The following is a 23,218-nucleotide window of genomic DNA, read 5'->3' as shown; positions in this document are numbered from 1 at the left end:
AAAAGATCAAGACCAAAAGCCACATCTCTGTCCTCTTGCTGTGCTTCTCAAACTACCCACAGAGAGGGACCAGTTTTATAGTATTTTCAATCGGCCACAGACTAATATTTTGGTAGAATACAGTAAAAAAGAAACTTCTAGAAAAAGGAAATGAAAAGGCATAGAAATTACAAGTCCGAGTGTGTTTTTATTAGTAGATTAATCAATCATACAATTACTAAAATTGCTGTACAAATTTTTAAACGCTGACACTCAAGTTCACAGACCAGTAACATTTCGTTCCCCAACTGTCACCGGTCCACCGGCCACCCTTTGAGTTGCAAGCTCTGGCAGCGCACAGCGTTACAAATTCAGGTTAATAGGATATGAAATGTGTTTTTGGCAAATCCTCGGACTTTCTCCCGTCCTTTCCTCCCTTTAAGAGAAAGCATGAAGCCCCTTATTTCAGGCTCCAACGAAGATTCGTTCAACTCCCGAGGATAGCACTCATCGCGTCATTTTATAATACTAGTTAAAACCTACCAGATATATTCCTCCTAACCTTGTCACAAAACCATAAATCCTGAAGAAATAACCAGGCCTCAGTCGTTTATCTGCTGTGCCTGCTAAAGACCCCGCCACCGATCAAGCAGTCAGTCAATGACTCTCGACAGTAAGGGAGGCATAAATAGAGTCGGCTCTGACACATTGGATGTGGGTGCAAAGACACAAAGATACCAGGCTCTTGTCTTCTAGAATCTGTTCTCTGCTAAGAGCCGGGCACAGCACAGGTGGAGTTACAGGCACACACGGACACACACGCACCCACATGTATGTGGAAAGGGGTTTGGGTTCCTCCACTTCTGGTTTCAGGGACCAGGCAGGAATCAGATGGCACAATCAGATGTGAGGGGAGTTTAATAAACAGACTACTTACAACGGTGCAGGCTGGGTGTAACCAGAGGGGCCTGGCAGCACCCTGGGGAGTGACAGGGAGGCGCCAGCACTCCACTCGGCCTGAAGTGGGGAGGGGACGGAGCAATCCTGGGGCCTGGGACCGAGGGCTACGTGGAAAGGGCCGCATGACAAGAATTGTAACTTTCTGCTGAGAAGCGCAGCCAGCTGGTGACAATCCTGCAGAGAGAGAACTGGGGGGCTAGATCCTCCGGCTCACCATCGCCCTCTCTCCAGACTCTGCTGTTGTGGCTGCCCAATGGCCAGAGGGCAACGGCGGCCTCTCGGGGCAATAGCAGGGTGGAAGGGCAGACGTGGAGCTGGAGGTGGGGAACCACAGAGACGCGGCCTCAATTCCCCGCGTTTCCCCACCTGCCGAGTCCGCACAGCTCTCTCCCACAAAGGCGCCTCTCACTCCCTCCACCTGATCGTCACCCTGATCTGCGTCACTGCAGCGGCTGGAGACCAGGTGCCCAGATCAGCCTCTCTAGGGGAAGAGGAGCCAGAGGTCAAGGTGCCACTGAATTCGGAACCGCGATTGCCCAGAAACACGGTCAGAAACATAAGCTCCAAGTCCTTCCCCAAACCCGGCTGCCAGGTTCCTGGCTCTTTCCCCCTCCAGCTGTTCTAGAGGCTGCAGAGCCGAGGAGACGAACCCGAACACTTCCAGACGTATGTGGCAACCGTGTGGATCCGCTGGGGACCAGGATAATGGGCATTTCCTCTGTGTGTGTGACGGTGAATGTCACGTGGTCGTGCCCAAGTTGTCCGTCTGAGCCGTGAGCATCTGAGCCAAAGGACTCTACGAGACCAGCTTCAGCCCTGAGGGCCTGCGGCAGGACTGTGGACAGGGCTGTCCCTGGTCCATTCTAATTTGCCTTTGCACCAGTTAAAAAAATGCATCCCTTTCTCAAGATACTTCTCTTCCAGCTATTAGGAAATTATTATAATATACTGATTTTGTTAGAAGAAGGCACTTTGACTGTTGCCTGTGTGTGTGTCTGTGTATCCTATAATGCGAATGGCACATCTTAGATATGGTGCCCTTGTGCAGTACCCAACCTGCACGACTGCACTGCAGCCCTGCCCTCAGAAAGCCTGTCCACAAATCTAGGACTAGTGAGACTTGGCTGCGTGCACATGACAAAGCCTATCACTGGCCAGTTCAAGTGACTTTGAACGATGGGACTGTGGGAGGACTTTTCTAATGACTTTCCCACATCCCCTGACCATGGGACCATTCTTCTATGATCAGACCACAGGATCTTGTACCAACACCCCTTGTAACACTTTTCACATGCGCTGCAACCTTTCCGGGTACTTTTTGCTTTCTCTCCTGTAACATGTGCCCCCTAGGAATAGAGACTGCATTATTCACATACATGTGGCACGGCTGCATGCAATAGGTGCCAAATACATGAATGAGTGGAGACGTCTGAGCCTTTGCCAAATTTAATTCTCAGAGTGAAGAGGTCAGATCATGAGATCAAAAGCGTAAGGAACACAGATCATCTTTGACCCGCCTGTCGAAGGCGGGCTCTGAGGAAGGCAGCAGAGCCGGCTGGGGAGAAGGAAGACTCTGAGGTCGGACTGCCCTGCTTCAAGGCTCCGTCATTCACTGGCTGTGTGCCCCTGACCTTGGGCAACTGTCTCCTGTGCCTTGGTCCTTCACTGGCACAAGGCAGGACATTAAGAGAACCTATTTCACGGGGTCATCGTGGAGATTCAATGTCATTACATGCAAAGTGCTCGGAACAGCGCCTGGCACAGAATAGGGGGTGACAGGGGTGGGCTGCAGTCCTCTGGGCTCTCTGCTAAGTGCTCCAGACATAAGAGTGAGAGTCAGTTCTTGATCTAAAGGCTGGGCAGACCCGCGGGGAGAGGTGAGCCAATGAATTCCCCGGAAGGAGAGAAGGGCTGGAGCAGACATTCCACAAAGCTGCACAAAGGCACAGGGAACAGGAAGCCAGCACCCCCGAGAGGTCCAGGCGGTCAGGGAAAACTTCAGGAAAAAAGAGGGCATGGGGTCGCCTAGTGCTGTAATGGTTAAGTTCATGCACTCTGCTTCTGCGGCCTGGGGTTTGTGGGTTTGGATCTGTGTCAAGCCATGCTGTGACAGTGTCCCACATACAAAACAGAGGAAGACTGGCACAGATGTTAGTTCAGGGCCAATCTTCCTCACCAAAAAAAAAAAAAGATAGTTGAGCCGTAGCAGATGCCTGAAGAAACAGGTGATTCCAAACCAACAAGGAAGGAAAAGGATAAGGGGCAACAATGGAAGTGCCAGCAAAAGGACAGATGTGGGAAATACTGTGGTCCAATCAAAGCACAGGAAGCACATGGGGCTGGACCAGAACACAGAGAACCACAGGACGGCGTGGCTAAGATGAGGCTGGAAACATCACCAGGGGCCAAATCCTGAAGAATCTTGGACGCCATGCTAAAGAGTGTGAACATCATGTTGTTATTATTCTCACTATTATTATCTTCCAGGTCTCAGTTTAGATGTTACTTCCTCCAGGAAGCCTTCCTGGATAACCCCTCGTACATTAGGTAGAGTCTGAGTCTGTTCGGGCTGCTATAACAAAATACTGCAGACGGGGGTGCTTACAAACAACAGAAATATATTTCTCACAGCTCTGGAGGCCGGAAGTCTGAGATCAGGGTGCCAGCATCATAGGTGAGGGCCCTCTTCTGGACAACAGACTTCTTGCTGTGGCCTCAAAGGGTGGGAGGGGCAAGGGAGCTCTCTTGGGCCTCGGTTACAAGGGCATCAATCCCATTTGACCTAATCACCTTCCAGGATTTCAACACGTGAATTCTAGGGGGACACCCCAGCAGGGACCTACGTGGCTGGCACTTCCATCAGCAGTCTACTGTGGCTGCTTAATTGCCTTCCGCCTTTGGCTGAGGGAGGACAGGAATGCATTCCCTCATTCAGCACGTATTTACTAAGAGCCCACCGTGCGCCAGGCAGTGATCTGGACACTCAAGACACAGCCGTGATAAGTGCTGTGGAGGAAAAAGATGGGGGAAGCGGGGTGGGGAGCGAAACAGGTGGTCAGGAAGGGGCTCACCGAAGTGAGATGTGACTAAAGAGCTAACGAAGTAAGGAAGACAGTGATACCAATATCTGTACCCAGAGCGTTCCAGACAGAGGGGACAGCATGTGCAAAGGCCCTGAGGTGGCAGCGTGCAGGGCATGTGGCTAAAGTGGAGTGAGCGAGGAAACGAGCAAGAGGAGATGAAACACAGGTAAACGGGAGCCAGATGGTAGATGGTCTTAGAGACCATTTTAAAGATTTTGGCTGTTACTCGCGTAAGATGGGGGCAACGGGAGGACTTTAAAGAGAGGAGGGCAGGATCCAACTCAGGCGTTAACAGGATTGCCTGGCTGCTGTTGGGGAGGGACGACCAGTGGCAAGAGGGGAGCAGGTAGCAGGCATGACGGTGCCTTGGATCAGGGCCGTGGAGGTGGAAGTGGGGAGAAGGTACTGGGCTCGGCATTTATACTGAAGATACAGCCAACGGGATCAGCTGATCGTTTGCACGAGGGGTGGGAGAGAAAGAGCAGTGGGGGCTTTGGCCTCAGTGACTGGAAGGATTTACAGAGATGAGGAAGACCACAGGAGGGGCAGGTTTTGTCGGCGAGGATCAGGAGCTCAGTTCTGGAAAAATCAGGTTTGAGAAGTTGAACCTATATTTACAGAGATAGAAGAAAAAAAAAATAGCCTCTTGACAAGAGACAAGACACAAAAGACTTATGAATCAGTTTCCTTAAGGAAGAAGACTACAGAATTCCACGGAAAGGCTGGAAACTCTGACCGCACCTCCGAGCTCACAGTGATTCCAGAGGCACCGGGGTCTAGTCTCAGGGGGGATGCTCAAGATCTGGCCCCCACACGCTACGTGCAGCTAGGAGTAAAAGCCACCCTTTTTACGCCCCGGGCACTTCCTAGCTGGTTAACTGGAAAACTGTTTCAAAAATATTTTATTATGAAAATTTCAAACATACAGAGAGGTAGACGGAACAGTATAAGGAACCCCCAGGTAGCAATCACACGGCTTAAACAATCACCAGCAGGTGGTCACTCTTGCCTCAACTACACCACCACCTGGTCCCCACGTACTCACAGAAAATTTTGAAGCAAATGCCTGACATCATATTATTTTGTCCATAAATACTTCGTTATGTAGCTCTAAAAGATGGTAAATAGTGTTTAAAATGCTAATACTACACCTAAAAGAATTAATTCTCTAATCTTACCCAATGCAGAGTCAGCGTTCAAATGTCCAACTTGTTGACTGCAATTTAGCAGCTTACAATTCGCTGTGTCTTGTAATCCTCAAAGTTCGCATTCCTTGGCTCACAGCGCGCAAGGAGAAGGTGGGGTTAATAATTCGGGGCAGTTCTTTTCAAAGTGCATTCAGGGACAGACTCCAGAGCTATTACTAGAGAGGGGATGCACCGTCGGAGCTCTCCCCCCCCCCCCCCCCCCCCCCCCCCCGTGTCCAGAGGCCAGAACCCCCGCCCCGCAGTCAAGAAGGCCCCGCCGGAGTCAGGGCTGCCGAGGACCCAAGGCAGCATCCAGAACTCAAGGCTCAGAGAACCCAGGGATGTCCTGAGCAGAATCGGCCCCCCGCAGGCAAGCCGCGGAATGAGCAGCCCAAGCCGCCCCCCATTCTCATGCTCGAGCCAGTCCCTCTCCCCAGTCCGGGACGCACAGCCCAAACCCGCACCCCCAAAGCGGAGCCAGCGCCCCCCTGCCCCGCCTGGGTCCAGAGACGCACGTCCCAAGACCGACAGCAACCCCGCCCCGGGCATGCACAGCCCAAGCCGTTATCCCGAAACCTGCAGAGCCGCTTCCTGAGTCAAAGCCCCCAAACCCAGCCCAAGCTCCCCGCCTCGATCCCAGGGAGTCCGGGCCGGAGCCCCCATCACCCGACTCTCCAAAGAGGTCCTTTCATCGACCACCAGTCCCTGCTTCCAACTCCTCCTACTCCCGGCCACAGGGCTGGGTCACAGCGGCGCATCCTCCACTCCCATCCCCGGAGACGCCTCCGAAGGGGGCGCGGTGCAGGCCGACTCACCTCAGCTCCCCAAACAAAGTCGCCCTCAAAGAGGCGCGCCCCCGGGCCCATGGCGCAGGCGCAAGGGAGCCTGTGGACTACAATCCCCAGAAGCCCCTGCGCGGCAGCCGCAGCGGCAGCACCAGCCGTCGGAGGGCTGCCCGGGGGTCTTCGGTAAATCTGGTGCCACCTGGGCTCTGTCCCTTTATCTAAAATAGTAATAATTACAATAGCGATGAAATATCAGTGGAATGTTAATAATGATTAAGACCTATCGCTCTCCACCCCTGATAAAAAGGAAGAAGACTAAATAGCTTACCACCTGGAAAACGAACACTTGTTACCATTTTAGTGAAAATCCTTATAGGTTGTTACTCTGTAGACATCCCTTTGATTGTATAAACAGGCAATTTTTCAATTAAAATTTACTTCAATACTTTTTTGCACGGTTTGTTTCTATGGAAGGGGGTCTCTGGAAATTGAGACCCCCACATGGCTCTGGACCCAGCTCTGTAATATTTCCCCAGCTCCGGAGAAGCAGAAACAATTAACGACCAGCGGCTTCTGTGTTGAGCCGGGGAAGGGCACGCGATCTGGCGGGTCCTCTTAAAAGACACGTATTGCAACAAATCACGAAAACACGTAAAGTTTTCATATTTTCTTTAAGACTCTCTTGTTGGGACTTACGCTTTTTTAGCACTTTAAGATTTCTATTAAAGAAAACATCTTTCTCTTTGGTGCCCTAATGGGGAGAAGAAAATTGAATAACGGTTTCCCTAGAGGCTCACAATTCTGGCCTGGAGGAAAGTACCCCAAAAATGGATGAGCGCAGTCACTTTGCCCGGCTCTAGTCCCAGACTAGACTGCTAAGTGAAGACGGGGGTCTCCAAGCAGTGGATAGTAGTTGGAGAAATAACACCCAGCTACAGCTTGACATTGCAACTTAGGGCACATAAAGAGGACAGTGAAATTCTTTTGGCCTCTTTTGATGTCTTGACATTACAGTTTCGTCGTGATTAAAAAAAAAATCTAGTAAGATCTACCACAGAGATGGGAGTCATCCTTAATTATGGCAGATCCTCAGTCTTTTTGTTGGATGGGGAGGAGGAGGTTTTCTTTACTGTTCCTCAATAATATTTGTGATAAATATGCAGATTCTCCACATTTGAGTTAATTTATTCTCTTTTAGCCCCTCCACTCTGATCTCATCTTCTACTACTTTCTCGCTTGCCCGTTCTGGTCCAACCACGCTGGGCTGCGAGCCCTCTCTCAAACCCAATCACTGTTCCCTCTGCTGGTAGGTTCTTTTCCCAGATGGCCACAAGGTTTGCTTCACCTTCTTTATCCTCTGCTCAAATGTCCCTCTCAGCGAGGCCTACGGGACACTCCTATTTACAACTGCAACAGCCCCTGGCACTTTACCTTCCTCGTCTCAGTACTTAACACCTTCTATCATTTACTTACATATTTTCTTTACTGCCTACCTCCCCCTATTAGGATTTAAGCTCCATGAAGACAGGAATTTTTGTCTGTGGCCATTGTTATACCTGTTTTTCAAGCACCTACTATGTGCTAGGCACCGTTCTAAGCACTGGACATACAGCAGTGGACAACGGAGACAAAAATCCCTGCCCTTTTGAAATTTCATTTGTTGAATGTTTAGGGTTTTTGTCGCTGCTGCTGTGAATGGGATCCCTTCCCAGTTTTCTTCCTAACTCCTTATGGCTGGTCTAAGGAAGTTATTGATAACTATTTGGTATAGATCAGCTTACTAAACTCCCATATTGGTCTGCTCTGTTTCTGTCGGACAGCGCTGTCCTGGAGCGACACGATTCACATGGCCAGTTCCTGTGTGATCTGAAGCCTTCCTCAGGCGCAGCCCCGTGAGTCTCACTCTTTGGAGTCCCCAGTGCTTTTGTGGGGAGAAAATGCATTTGCCTGTCACCACCTGGGGCCACGTGTGCTTTCCCTTACCCCACACACTCCAGAATCAAGATAGAGTCTATTGACCTTCTGGACTTAGGCTTCTAGAAAATCAATACCACAGAGGACCTCAGGTTTCCAGCATCAGGGAAAAGAATATGTTTAAGATGGTTTTCCAGACACCCTGTTCGGTACAAGTCCTCTGTGAGGCCATTTGATGGGCATAATATCCTGGCTTTTGGCAGCTGGTGAGCCTGGCACACACCAGCTGGACGGACTCCGGAGGAACTTCCCTCCCCGACAGCCCACAGTGCCACGATCCAAACCGACCTCAATACCTCTGAGCCGATTTGGAGGGCTGTATACGTGTGAGCACCGAAATCATTTTTTAGACAGAAAACGAGTCTCTCCATCTGCTAGGTTCACTTTTCAATTACACAGCTAAAAATTCCAACAGTTACAAATGTGTGTATACAATGGAAAATGTCTCCTTTCACATCTCAAGTCCCCAAGTCTACTCTGAGTATGTGTGTGCAGTAATGCACCGTGTAACGACTTTTCTGTCAACGACAGACCACACAGACGATGGTGGCCCCAAACGGTTAGTATCATAGAGCCTGGGTGTGTGGTGGGGTGTACCATCTAGGTTTCTCTAAGTACACTCTATGGTGTTCGCACAACGAAATCGCTTGATGACACTTCTCAGAACGTGTCCCCGTCATTAAGTGATGCATGATTGTATATGCTGATACACGTCTCTGCACACGTATTTGTTCCTCCGCACAAATGAGACATCATATTGTGCATCTTGGTTCTTTTTAGGTTAACAATCAGTCAAGGCGTTTTGACCCAGGTCCTGGGTCCCTGAGAATCTTCTGATGTGTATGAGACACTCAGAGCTCAGGAGTTGAAGTAGGGGGTGTGGGCGGAGTCTCACTTCTTCACCCCCTCCTCTCCTAGCCGCTCTCAAAGACAGGCAGTGAGCTCCGGGGTTCATGAGACAGTACCATCAGTTCGTTCACCACCTCAGACCTAATGACCTCCTGGAGAACAGGGTCTGTCCCGTCAGCAGACCACTGCAGCACAGCACCTGCGCCAACCTCGTCCCACTCAGCAGTTAAGTGCACACGTTCCGGTTTGGCCAACCGGGGTTTGCCAGTTCGGATCCCAGGTGCGGACATGGCACTGTTTGGCAAGCCATGCTGTGGTAGGTGTCCCACATATAAAAAGTAGAGGAAGATGGGCATAGATGTTAGCTCAGGGCCAGTCTTCCTCAGCAAAAAAAAAAAAAAAAAAAAAAAGAGGCGAATTGGCAGTAGATGTTAGCTCAGGGCTAATCTTCCTCAAAAAAAAAAAGATGTAAGTTCTTTCCAAATTAAATGTAAATTCAATGCAAGGTCAATTAAACCCCAATCAGATTTTGTTTTTAAAACCTGAGAAAATGAGAGATTCTTATAATTTAGCACAACTTCTCTCTGAGAGCAGTTTACCTCTATGAGAGAAAGCACAACCACAAAAACATGATGAAAACATGATGGCGACCCGTTACCCAGACCCGCCCTGAGAAAGCCTTTCCTTGTAACTGCTCCTGACCTTCTAAAAGTGACTGGCCTCCACGAACATTATCATCTTTTAGTTTTTATAAAAACTACCTTCTCAAAGATTCCTACAATATTGGCTTTAGTCAGGTGACACTATTTTCCTATGGTTGTCCCATTTGTAGGTATTTCTCCCCGACAAGGAATCCGTGTCCATAACCTGCTCCTGCGAAACATTCTCACCACTCGTATTATTTGTAAAGCTCCATTCTAGGCCAGCTCGGACGAGCGCGATGATTTTTACTGAAGCCACCCGCACGTCGTATCTTTAAGGACTATTCTGCAGTGCTACAGACTCTCGAGGCCCGAAGTTTGTGACTAAGTGCGTTCCCTATTTATGAAACTTCCAGATGTTCCCTTCCGTCGCGCGCAGACTAGGAGAACGTTGGCCTCGCCTGCAGCCCTGGCTGCACGAGACGTTCTTAACGTTTTTCTCCCGTGTTAGCTCTCAGACGACTACAAAGCTCTGCGTTCTAACGGGAGACCTCAGCTCGCACCTACTTATTTACAAGGTTTCTTGCTTAAATGTGCCCTCTGATGATTCCGCAGCCCTGAGCTATAACTGAAGCCTTTCCCACACTCCGAACACTGGTAGGGCTTCTCGCCAGTGTGCACCCTCTGATGGACCTGAAGACAGGAGCTTCGACCAAAGCCCTTCCCACACTCCGAACACTGGTAGGGCTTCTCGCCAGTGTGGACCCTCTGATGACCTTGAAGGTGGGAGTTCTGACTGTAGCCCTTCCCACACACGTCACACCTGTATGGCTTCTCTCCAGTGTGCACTCTCTTATGAATCAGGAGCCCCGAGCCGTATCAGAAGCCCTTTCCACACTCATAACACATGTAGGGTTTCTCCCCTGTGTGCAGTCTCTGGTGGGTGCGCAGATTGGAGCCATAGCTGAACCCCTTGCCGCACTGCTCACACGCGTAGGGCTTCTTGCCCGTGTGGACTCGCTGATGCTTGTGAAGACTTGAGGTGCACCTGAAACCCTTCCCACACTCTTTGCATCTGTAGGGTTTCTCGCCTGTGTGCACCCTCTGATGGATGAGAAGCCCGGAACTGTAGCTGAAGCCTTTGCCAAACTTGGCACATTTATAGGGTTTCTCTCCGGTGTGGACTCTCTGATGGATGAGGAGGTCAGAGCTGTAAATAAAGCCCTTCCCGCACACGTTGCAGATGCAGGGCCTCTCTCCCGTGTGGACCCTCTGGTGACTGTGAAGGTCTGAGTTCCGCCAGAAGCCCTTCCCACACTCGACGCATTTATAGGGTTTCTCTCCCGTGTGGACCCTCTGGTGGATGTGGAGGTCGGAGCTCCGGCTGAAGCCCTTCCTGCACTCGCGTTTGTAGGGTTTCTCTCCCGTGTGCAGCCTCTGATGCGCGAGCAGCCCTGAGCTGTAACTGAAACTCTTACCGCATGCGGCACATTCGTAGAGATGCTGCCCTGTGTGGACTCTCCGGTGAGCCTGCAGGTACGAGCTGTGACTGAAACCTTTGTTGCACTTGTCACACGGGTAGGGTTTCTCCCCGGCGTGCGTCTTCTGACGGCTGCTGAGGTGGGAGCTGCAAGTGAAGCCCTTCCCGCACTTGACGCAGCTGTAGGGCCTCTCCCCCAGGGGGACATGCCGATGCTTGTGGAGCGCAGACTTGGCGTAGAAACCTTTGCCGCACTCGCCGCACGTGTAGGGCTTCTCCCCCATGTGCAGCCGCTGGTGCACCTGCAGCACCGAGCTGTAGCTGAAGCCTTTCCCACACTCGCTGCATTGGTACGGCTTCTCTCCGGTGTGGACCCTCTGATGGATGGGGAGGTTGGAGCTTCGACCAAAAGCCTTCCCACACTCCTCACATTTGTAGGGTTTCGTTCCCGTGTGCACTCCCTGATGAATGAGAAGAACGGATCTATACCTGAAGGCCCTCCCACACACGTCGCATCTCTAGGGCATCTCCCCCGTGTGGGGCCGGGGACGGCTGTGACCATGTGTGTTCTGCCTCAATCCCCGAACACACTCGTGACTCTGAAAGGATTTCTCTCCTGGAGGAGTTCTTTGATGTCTCTCGAGATGGGCAGTCTGCCAGAAACCCTGAGCAAACTCACGATACTTAGAGAGTTTCTCTTTCAAGGGCACTCTGGGGTGAGTGGGAAGGTCTGACTCGTCCCTGAAGCCACTTCCACATTCATTTCTTTTAAAGCCATTCTCTCCAAGGTGAGGGTGAGGAAGTATTGACTTTTTCACGCAGTCGGTTCGGCATTTATCGCAATTACACGGTTTCTCTCTTGCAGGTACTCTGTGGTCACCATGACAACGTGATATCCAGCTGAAGCCATAACCATCCCCATCACGTTTACATTTGGCATCTTCCATGTTGAGTTTTTTACATCTTTCGTGAACATTCCATAGCTCACTCGCAAAGGCTTTCATCCAAGATTCTTGAAAGGAGACCAGTCTTACTGCTTTCCAGGATGGAAACTCTTCATTTTCTAAATTGATGGGCCCCTCCCCTTTAAGACCACCCACCATATTTTCAATCTGGGAATCTCGGGTAGGGGGTCCTTCCCAGCCTTGACAGAGAGAAGCATCTTCCGAGAACCGGAAACCTCTCCCTTGAAGGTTCACTCTACGGTCTTGACTCCCAGTTAATTCATCAGCCGCCTGCTCCCAGATTTTCCAGCAGAGGAGCTCTCTGTATGGAAGGGATGTTAATTCCTTTTCTTGAATATTCTCCAAATCCTTTGCATTCCTGTCTCCTGTGGGGTTAAAGACAACTCATGAGAACAAGAACAGGATTGCCTCAGGGCTATCAAGCTTTCCAACCTGGGCCAATGACGGCCTAGAGAAAAATTCAGCTTCAGGCACCCTAACCAGCATGGCACTTATTTTTATGTCTGAAAAAAGGAAGAGGCTCCTATTAATAAGCTTTGAAGCTTGGGGCCAGCCCGGTGGCATGGCGGTTAAGTTTGTGCGCTCCACTTCGGCAGCCTGGGCTTCGTGGGTTCAGATCCCGGGCACGGACCTACACATGGTTCATCAAGCCATGCTGTGGTGGCGTCCCACATACAAAACAGAGGAAGATGGGCACCGATGTCAGCTCAGGGCCAGTCCTCCTCACACAAAAAAATGAGCTTTGAAGTTAAATGTTAATATGATCCTATTAGTAATGAACTGTGTCTCATACAGTTGCCAAGCAAAAAAGAAATTCTGAACAGATTTTTACAGAGAAAATTCACTTCTCCACTTAATAAGGCTATTGTTGCTAATAACCATAATCATATCATAATCACATGTAACACTATTACAACACTTCCTATGCGCCAATGATGGACACATATTAACTGACTTAACCCTCAGGATAACACTGAGGTAGGAGCCGTGATTATCTTCATTTTACGATGAAGAAACCAGGTCACGGAGAGGGTAAGTAACAAGCTGAGTCTGCCCGCCACGCTGTGAGGAAGTGGGGGGCGGGCACTCATACAGAGAAGTCTGGCTATAGAGCTCAGCCTTCGCACTCTCCCTACGCGGCCTCCCAGAGTGGGTCTAATTCTAGGTATGTATGAGCTGGGCTTGTGGAGGGCACACAGCACCGCCTGCCCCACGTGCGTCAGCTGGGTCTGCAGCTTCCCTGAGCATATTAAACAGGGATCCAGGTGACACTGATAAGGCACAGAGACATGAAAGTGCAACTTGTCCCCATTACCGACTGCAAACCACCAGACTGGCATATTTACCACATAGTTCCAGATGATTTTAAGAACTTGTCCACGCTTTCTGAAATTCTCTGTGGGCTCTTTTGACCTTCGGGGGCTGAGGTGACAGGAACCTGTTTACAAGCAGGGCCTTGGAGGCTAACAGAGTTAAGTGAGAAGTCCATCAGAGCACTCTCAATCTTCTGGAACAGTCTCTCTGCCACCGGCTTGTCTCACACTGCCTGGGAGGAGAGTCCAGAGACCCCTCACTCACTCTGGCTATGTCCTTCTCTGAAAAGCACGGAGGAACCACGCAAAGGGGAGGACTGAGAAATAGAAATGAGGTTGCAGACCAAGCAGCTACCATGGCACCAGGAGTGCCCACGGGCAAGAGCGAGGGTGAGCACTCGGCCTCCATGTGCCAGCTCCACCCCCCACTGCCCAGCCGGGACTCGAGGCTCCACGGTTCCCACCTGGATGTGCACCTCTTGGAGCTTCTCTCTCGGTCACCCAGGTCTCTCTGTCTTGTTCCAAATGAGATATCTTACCAGGTTTGAAAGGTGGTTGTCCTGAAAATGCAAGAAATGCAAGACTTAGGCTCATTTTTGAGGTGCAAAAAATTATCTGAAAATGTTGGGGACAGCCCGGTGGTGTAGCGGTTAAGTTTGTGTGTTCCACTTCAGCGGCCTGGGGTTCTTGGATTTGGATCCCAGGCACGGACCTACACACTGCTCTTCAAGCCATGCTACAGCAGGCGTCCCACACATAAAGTAGAGGAAGATGGGCACAGATGTTAGCTCGGGTCTAGTCTTTCTCAGCAAAAGAGGAGGATTGGCAACAGACAATAGCTCAGGGCCAGTCTTCCTCAAAAAAAAAAAAAAAGAATAAATCATGTGAAATGGTAGCCCTAATCTCATGACCTTCAGGCCTCTGAAGGATCAACAAGGAAAGATGTGGGATCAGTTCTATAAAAAAAGTCTAGGGGGCCAGCCTAGTGGCATAGCGGTTAAGTTCATGTGCTCTGCTTTGGCGGCCCAGGGTTCACGGGTCAGATCCCAGGCGCAAACCTACACACTGTTCATCAAGCCACGCTGTGGTGGCGTCCCACATACAAAATAGAGGAAGACTGGCACAGATGTTAGCTCAGGGCCAATCTTCCTCACCAAAAAAAAGAAAACAACAACAAAAAACAACCCAAAACCAACCAAAAAAACCACACCAACAAAAACCCAGTTTAACTTGTGTACAAAGACAAAAAAATCCTCATTCTGGGGAAGAAGAACACTCCAATAAGTTAAGTTTCAATTAACCAGAGGTTCCCCTCACCCACAGAGAGCAGGTTCCAGAAGTTCTCCAGCATCACATCCCGGTACAGCTGCCTCTGGGAGGTATCCAGCAGCCCCAGCTCCTCCTCCGTGAAGGCCACAGCCACGTCCTCGAAGGTCACCAGCTCCTAGAATGGGAAGGACCATCAACACAAACACTCACTGGCTGAACCGCATGTTTGCTATAGCTTACTTTGCGTCACTAAGAAAAGTAGAGAAGAAAGCAGGCTGGTGTTCTGTTTGCTGAGTCCGATCAAGTTTTATTAACGTTTGGTGCCAAGAATTTTGACTCTAACCAACTGATCTTCCATGGTTATCCAGAGTAAAGCAAGCCACATCCTTGGGGCGGGCCTGGTGGTGGAGCAGTTAAGTGCACACGTTGTGCTTCAGTGGCCCGGGGTTCGCCGGTTCGGATCCCAGGTGCGGACATGGCACCCCTTGGCAATGCCATGCTGTGGTAGGCGTCCCATATATAAGGTAGAGGAAGATGGGCACGGATGTTAGCTCAGGGCCAGTCTTCCTCAGCAAAAAGAGGAGGATTGGCGGTAGTTAGCTCAGGGCTAATCTTCCACAAAAAAAAAAAAAAAAAAGCAACATCCTTTGCTCAGGGGGAGCACTTCTGAGGGCAACTTCCTAGACCTGGCAGGGCCGAATCACAAGGCCCGCGCGTGTCACAGCCTGCCTCTAACTTGCAGGTTGCCAATTCTTCCTCCAGAAAGACTGTGACAACTTCCAATCCCAACAGCGCCTGATTTTCGAGGGCCCACATCCGCAGAAACCCAAAACCACCTCTGCTGCCTCCGTGACTGTTGTTCACCAGCCATCGCCTCACGCCTCCACCAGCAGTTGGGCAAATCTGCCCCCTTACTGCCCCAGCCGCCACCCCCTCCACAGCCACACCCTTCCCAGGGTCCAGGTCAGCAGTGGACAGATGCAACCACCACGTGTGTGTGCAGTCATCTCCCCACCCAGGGGAGACCGCTGACACAGGGGTCCAAACTGCAGGGGCACATCATGCTGTGTCAGCCCAAGGGACGCAGCGTGGCCCGAGCTTTTCAGTGAATTGCTCCGGTCCAGTGAGAAAAAACCAGCAGTTACAGGTTCTGAAATACAGCGATCGACTATATTCCGATGTCGCCACTGTCTTCACTGAGACCAGGACATGCCTCCTTGTGAGGGAGACAACTGCACGTGAGCGTGCTTTCAGAATGACACTTTACCTTCAGCCTGTCCCTGGAAGGACCTGTGACAAGGTGTCACAAGGTAAGACTGAGCTGTGGTTCCACAGCTATTTCAGTTTTAAAAAAAAATTCACGGATATATTTTTAACAAGAAGGCAGGCAAGGTAGGTATAGTAAGGCTGAGTGCATGCGTGTCAACGTATTACTCATTCCAGAAATGTCCAGGACCTACAAAACAGTATTAAGCAGCAGGAATGAGAGAGAGAAGCCAGAAAGAGCCAGCCCCGCCGTCCTGGGGCTCATGCCGGCGGTCCCCAGGACCAGCCCCAAGTTCTGCGACTCGCCAGGAGGACGCACAGGAGTCAGCACGCACACTCGCAGCCAAGACTTATTATGGTTAAAAAAACACCAGCAGAGGGAACAGGCACATGGAGTGAAGGCCAGGGGCGGCCCGGTGTGTGGCTGCAAGAAATCTCAGCCATGAGCAAACCCACGTGCTGAGCCCCATGAGTCCTAGCAAATTTCCCAACACAGGGGTGGTCTCGGGGACCCCCTGGCCCAGAGGTCAAGGAATTTGGCCAAGGTCACCCAGTTCGTAGGAGAAAGCGCTGGAACTGGAGCACACAGAGCCCAGCTCCCGAGCCACCGCTTTAACAACTGTCCTATGAAAGCCAAGAGGTGTGCCAGCAGGGCACCAGACAATGAGAAGACGCACAGGAGGTATTATGAACACCTTATGTTTACAGCAACCTTACTAGAAGGTAGGTGCTAGGCTAAGCATTTTTATACGACTTCTCTCGTTTAATTCTCACAGAACTCACAGGAAGTGAGAACTTTCCGGACTGTTGGAAATGCTCTATTATCTATTGTTAGTAACTACTCACAAGGTTGTCACTATTGCTATCGCCATTTCACAGATGAGAAACGGGTCTCAGAGAAGTGACTATCATTTGCCCACCTACTAAGCACAGAGTCAGGACTGAACTCGGGCAGCCTGACTGACCAGGCTCTAACCACTCGGCTATCCTGCCACCCAAATGAGATCAGGACTACAGATCAGAGGAATCCATATTCCCATTTTGGAGAAGGAGCGCAACCCGCAGAGCCCATTTCCCAGCAGGATCCTAGATCAATCCCCAGACCAGAAGCAGGGGGACGGGGAGAAAGCTTGGGTCAGCTTGGCAATCAATTAAATGGATGTGGGCCAGGCACGAACTCCCAAATCTTTATATCCAGCCCTGCCTCCCATACTGAATCCCACCACATCCACCCACCATCTGGATGTCTACAGGGAGCGGGAACCAAAAGCAGCCCGATGAGAAGTGAGTCTTTCCTCCCAAGCAGCCCTCTCCCACCTCCCCCGGGTGGGTCAACAGAAGTACCATCCACCTTAGCGTCATCCCTGAGCCTTCCCTTGTCCTCACTGCTCACATCTCGCTCATAACAAAGGCTGCTAACTATTATTCCGAAATACACTTCAAATCCCTCCACTTCTTCCCGTCTCTACTTCCCTCTCTCTGGTCCAGCTCCGCAGCAACTTCCGCTTGGCTGGCTGCAGACACTCTCTCTCAGTTCCCCTGCGCGGGTCCCTCACAACACGTGACAGCAACTGTCTTGTTCTTAAGACGTTGACTACCTGCCTCCCGCTCCTGGAATGTCAGCCCCGTGGGGGCAGGGACGGGACCTGTTTAGTTCTGATACGTCACCGGAGCTTAGAGTGACGGATGGCCCACAGCAGGGGTGCGACACATACTGGCTGAGTGAACAAACGAAAGAAAATGGGGACAGGCCAACGACCCCACAAATGACTGAAAGAAGTCGGTCGCAGATGTACCGCGAAAAAGAACACCTGCTCGGGAGAACACGAGAACTAAGTCCAGCCACATTTTAACTCTAACATTATTCTTTTTCATAATTTTAAATTTCAAAAGTATGTGTTCGGCATAAATACTAAAACAACGCAGAAGATGTGCCAGTAACCCAGGGGACCAGAGGACAGAATGCAGGAACAGATCACACGAAAGATGACTCGATCGTTATCTTTCTCTCTCTCTGTATATATAACACACGTGCGTGTTTTACGTCTATCTATATACATATATGAATATATAAATAAATATATAATGAGAAGGATGGTATTTCAGGTGACTTTCAAATGAATAGCGTTGTCCTATTGGCCATCCACCTTGAAGAAAATGAAGTTAAACGTTGATCTTACGTTACCTACAAAAGTAAATTACAGTCATATTAGAGATGAAAAAATGTTAATGTAAATACTGAAAATCATTTTAGGTGCTTTTCTGATTAAGCTTAGGATGGGTAAGGCCTTTTGGAACTAGATATGAAGCCAGATTTTCAAAAGGGAGCTAACAAATCATTTAACTATACGAAAATTCTAAACTTCTTTACGGTCAAGTTGCCATTCACAAAGTTTGAGAGAAAATAACTGTGACACTTTTGACAGGAGAGTTAACAGCCCCGCCATTGAAAGAACTCCTAGAAACTCAAAAAGAAATGAAGTAATGAAAAAAGGGGCAAAAGCATTTCATAAGCAATTCACAGACGAGAAAATACAAAGTCAGCCAATAAACATACGAGAAGGCGCCCCTCGTGCTTACTATGCAGGGAACGGCAAAATGAAGTGGGAGATCTCTGCCACACAGTGTCCCCCATCACATCAGCAAAAACATTCGGTATTTGATAAATCCTTGGAGTTGAAGGAGTGTGGAAACAGTATGAATTGCTATGATTTTCTCTCAAATGGTCCAGCAATGATATATTAAAGTATTTTTAAAGAAGTGCATTCTTTTCGGCCCAGCAGTACTTAGAAATCTGTACTATAGAATTTAAAGATCAAAGCACAGAAGATAAGGACATAAGTATTTGTGTGTACGAAAGGAGATTTACCACTTTACTGTTGGGAGTGCTAAAACTGGTAGTAATCTGGATGGAATATTATATAGTAGTGGAATATGGACTACATGTAAAACATGCATGTTTCCATTTCTGTTTAAAAAGGGGAGCAGCAATGAGATATCACCTCATGCCCATCAGAATGCCTGTTACTAAAAAGACAAGAAACAACAAGCGCTGTAGAGGGTGTGGAGAGAAGGGAACTCACACACTGCTGGCGGGAGTGCAAACTGGTGCAGCCACTGTGGAAAACAGCATGGAGATTCCTCAAAAAATTAAAAATAGAACCGTACGATCCAGCTATTCCACTTCTGAGTGTTTATCCAAAGAACACAAAAACACTAATTAAAAAAGATACATGCACCCCTGTGTTCACTGCAGCATTATTCACAATGGCCAAGACTTGGAAGCAACCTAAGTGCCCACGGACAGATGAATGGATAAAGAAGATGTGGTATATATACACAATGGAATACTACTCAGCCATAAAAAAAGACAAAATTGGCCCATTCACAGCAACGTGGATGGACCTCGAGAGTATTATGTTAAGCGAAATAAGCCAGTCAGAGAAAGATGAACCTATATGACTCCACTCATAGGTGGAAGTTAACATATTGACAAGGAGATCTGATCAGTGGTTACCAGGGAAAAGGGGGGTGGGGGGAGGGCACAAAGGGGGAAGTGGTGTACCCACAACATGACTAACAAAAATGTACAACTGAAATCTCACAAGGTTGTAATCTATCATAACATTAATAAAAAAAAAAAGTAAAGGCTCAGGGATTGGCCCAAGAGAATTACATTTCATCCTTGTTCTCCATTCATTTATTAGGTTAACAAACACTGTATTATAACCAATATTACATTATATATTTATGTATGTACATTAATATAACCAATATTCTCATTATCACAATGACATTTTCTTGAGGCTTCTTATACATTCTCTCATTTTTCTCCAATGGAACCTGTTTTGTCTCCCAACACTGAGCCAGGTGGTCCTACTCTGGGATTCCACAGTGACCAGAGCTTATCTCTATCACAGAACTTAACTCATGGGATTTCAAGTGCTTGCTTTAGTTTCCTCCGAAACTAGACTGTGGTGGCCTTAAAGGCAGGCATTCGATTCATCTTTGTGTCCAAGGTGAAAAGCATCATACCCAACAGTGTAGGCAAACAAAAACTATTATTTGAATAAACGATTTAATAATTGAATACATACATATATACATATTTTACTATTACAAAGAATAAGCCTTGTGCAATATATCAAGCGTACAGAATTGAGTAGGACATAGACCTGGTCGTCTGGAGTTTAAGCTTCTATAGCAGGGAGAAACTCTTCAGGAAACTGTTTGTTTCTTTTATGAGATGGTCAGTCAGGCGCAGCCAGAAAAGGAGACAGGAAAGAGGCTCAGGGAAACCTGCGAGTTTACCAAGCTCACGGGTCCTAGAGACAGGTGGCACAGCATGCCACTCAGGGCCACACGGGAAAGACACTAGGGTGGTCAGGAGGCAGAAGACGGGAATGAGGGGAAAGCTTAGGCTCTGGCCCTTACTGAGGTTTCCATGGGAAAGGCAAGGCAGGGCCGGATAAACATCTTAGGAGTGGCTGGTTTGAATAATTTCAGTGGACTTTGGGCTATAGGGGTGGCCTCTACTTGCCTAGCCCTTGGCCTTGGGATGGTGAAGGCAGCGGAATATTGCCTCCTGCGGTGCACAGGCCAGATAGAGGAGCATTGGTTAGTTTGCATATCATGCTCCAGGCTGGACCCCTTGCCATCTCTAAGAATTGGCTGGCCCAGGCAGGGGCAGGCTCTCCCAGACAGAACAGAAAGGTTTTTTAAGACGTCAAAACATCATAATATCCAGAAAATTCAAATTATTTATAATGCAGAAATAATGACAGGGCTTCTGAGAAATCCCACAACAAAATATTAGAAAAGGTTCTGTGAGAGTAAACAGGAGTTCATTTTTATAGTATTTTGGAAAGATCATTAATTATTCAATTATTTAGAAATAAAGTTAATATTTACATTTAACATGGAAGAAGGAGTATGACTTTTTCAGTTGGAGGATGCGGAATAAGTAATTATCAGTAGAAGGAATTGCAAAAGCAAACTTTCCTCCTGGGTTTACTCAGGAAACTCAAAGAAACTGGCCAGGCTGACATGCAGAACACAGTTGTGACTGACGGATGATGAAGTCGGAAGGAGTTGGGGGAAGATGGCAAAGATGCTTTCCTTTTCATAACTAAGAGTTAAAATTGACCCTCAGTCAACACTATATTTAAGAGAAAATATTCTAAGCTTACTAAGCAAAACTGCAGTTAATTGAAGTATTCTTATTAATGTAATTATCAAATAACAGTTTTGTAAAAGTTATGGCCAATGCAGTAAGACATGAAACAGCAATAAAAAGTACCTAACAGAAAGGAAGAGACAAAGTAATGTTTATTTAAGTTAGGCCTTTTTGCTTATCAGCAACAAAACTAGAAGTGGTTGAAACAAAGGAAATTCATTATTGCACAACTAAAACCCAGATACGATTTTCTGTGCATCAGCTCTGCCTACGGAGTGGGTTTTCTTATGGTCCCAAGATGGCAACAACTGTTTCAAGCATTACGCACTGAAAAGTCAATATTCATAGTGAAAAATGTGGGGAAATTCCTACTTTGCATATTTTTAAAGACGCTCTCTTCATCAGACATCCTCTCATGTCTATTTGCCAGATTTGCATTGCAAGTCCTTACGTAGCAAATAAAACAGAGCCATCGTGATAGGCTTAAACCACTAAATATCTATGCCTCTGGTATGGGGACAGCCTCTCTTGGAACATTTGGCCACATGGAAGAGGGGGAAGACCTGAACCAAACTGATATTCTATTGCGAAGTAAGAAGGAGCCTGATGGATGTTGGCTTGGTAATTTACCCGCATACCTCATCTCATTGTACTTCACTTTATTAAGCTTCACAGATACTGTTTTTCACAAGAGCCTCCCCCAGCAAAAAGATTACAACTTGCTGAAGACCCAGATGGTAAGCATTTTTTTTTTAGCAACAATGCATTTTTTAATTATGTACATTGTGTTTTTAGACATAATGTTCTTGTACACTTAACAGACCACGGGATAGTGTAATCATAACTTTCATATGCACTGGGAAACTGATATTTGCTTTATTGCAGTGATCTGGAACCGAACCTGCAACATCTCCGAGGTATGCCTCTATGTTCCAGAACTTATTTCTGTCCCTCTGTGTAAAGATTTGTTTCTGTAAATCGCTGAACCCCCCTGACAAGGCAGATTCCATCTATGTCCCATATCTTAAGACCCCAAAACTTTATAGTTCAGGGAGCTCCCTTGTCATAAGCGCTGGTGGTTCAGGGAGGTCATGAGCAAGGTTAGTACCTCATCTCCTCATCATTTCCTAGAGGCCCCAAGATTTGCCTCCAAGGACATGTGACATTTATCCTGTAAAGTAACAGAAGCCCCAGACTTGAAATAGCAACAGAAAAAGAGAATGACAGTTTTCTTGAAGTATAAACAAGGAGTGACATGGGTTACAAGGTTATAAGATGTCAGAGAAGTAGATAACCACTTGGAGCCTTGTAAGCCATGGAAAGTAATTTGTGACTTTCCCTAAGATCACGATGGGAAACCACTGAGGTGTTTTAACCAAGAAATTATTTGTATTATATCAGCAATCTCTTGCCATTTCTTGAGAATGGAAAAAATCAACTAAAAAATGTTAGAATTAAGGAAATACATAAGTAAAGAGGCTGTATACAAAATAATTTACCAAAGAAATCAATAACTGACAAATAAGGTATTTTATAAAATACATTTAAAATTTCCTTCACATTAGCATCAAAAAAATGTAACAAAATAAAATAAACCCCCATATATTAGGGAGTGTTTACCTACTAGTAACAGACATTTGACTTCTCCTGGTTTAAACAGTAATGCCATTTACTTACTTCACAAGAATTCTAGATGAAGAAAATTTCAAGGTTTTTTCCCCCAGTGGACGTCTTCCAGAAGCCAAGTTCTTTATAACATTTTGCCACAGAAACCTCAGTGCATTAGCTTTGTCCTTATGCCACCACATCTTTATAAATGTCTGACCCAATTTCTGCCATCTTATTCATATTGCACACAGGTATCAAGAGGAAGAATTTGGGATAGCGTGTGCTCACATCCTCTTCCATTTTATCAGGAAAAACACTTTTCTAAGACCTCTTCACTGCCTTTCATATATAATTGACCAGAACTTGGCCAAACTTCCAAGAAGGCTGAGAAAAGCTGAGTACAACCAAAGGACACCATTATTGCAGTTGGAAACTACTGTGCAAATAGACTATTTTTATCAAAGATGTCCATATGCAAGAAAGATTAGGATAATGGGAGGGTACTTACATGACTAGACTTTAAAACATAAATTAAAAAGGAAACAAATAAGATTACAGGTTGGAAGACATAGATGATTAAAAGATTATTCCAAGTAAATTTTCAAATTAAGACCACAGGGATCCATGAGTGACAGGCAGTGAAAAATTGGAAAATTGGGCAGGAGGATCAAAACATTATTTTG

General features: G+C 47.8%; 1 protein-coding gene across 1 annotated transcript; it reads right to left on the bottom strand.

The window, feature by feature from the left end:
* Positions 1-9,317: 9,317 nt before the first annotated feature.
* ZNF229 (zinc finger protein 229) lies at positions 9,318-14,843 on the bottom strand. Its single transcript, XM_046682165.1, is given in 3 exon segments — positions 9,318-12,286; positions 14,534-14,660; positions 14,829-14,843. Coding segments are annotated over 3 exon segments (2,403 nt in total). The 3' UTR covers positions 9,318-10,025.
* Positions 14,844-23,218: the final 8,375 nt, after the last annotated feature.

The sequence above is a fragment of the Equus quagga genome, chromosome 13 (assembly GCF_021613505.1).
Source record: "Equus quagga isolate Etosha38 chromosome 13, UCLA_HA_Equagga_1.0, whole genome shotgun sequence".
NCBI lineage: Eukaryota > Metazoa > Chordata > Mammalia > Perissodactyla > Equidae > Equus > Equus quagga.
The sequence above is the reverse complement of the archived record's forward strand: the minus strand, read 5'-3'. Positions and strand labels throughout refer to the sequence as shown.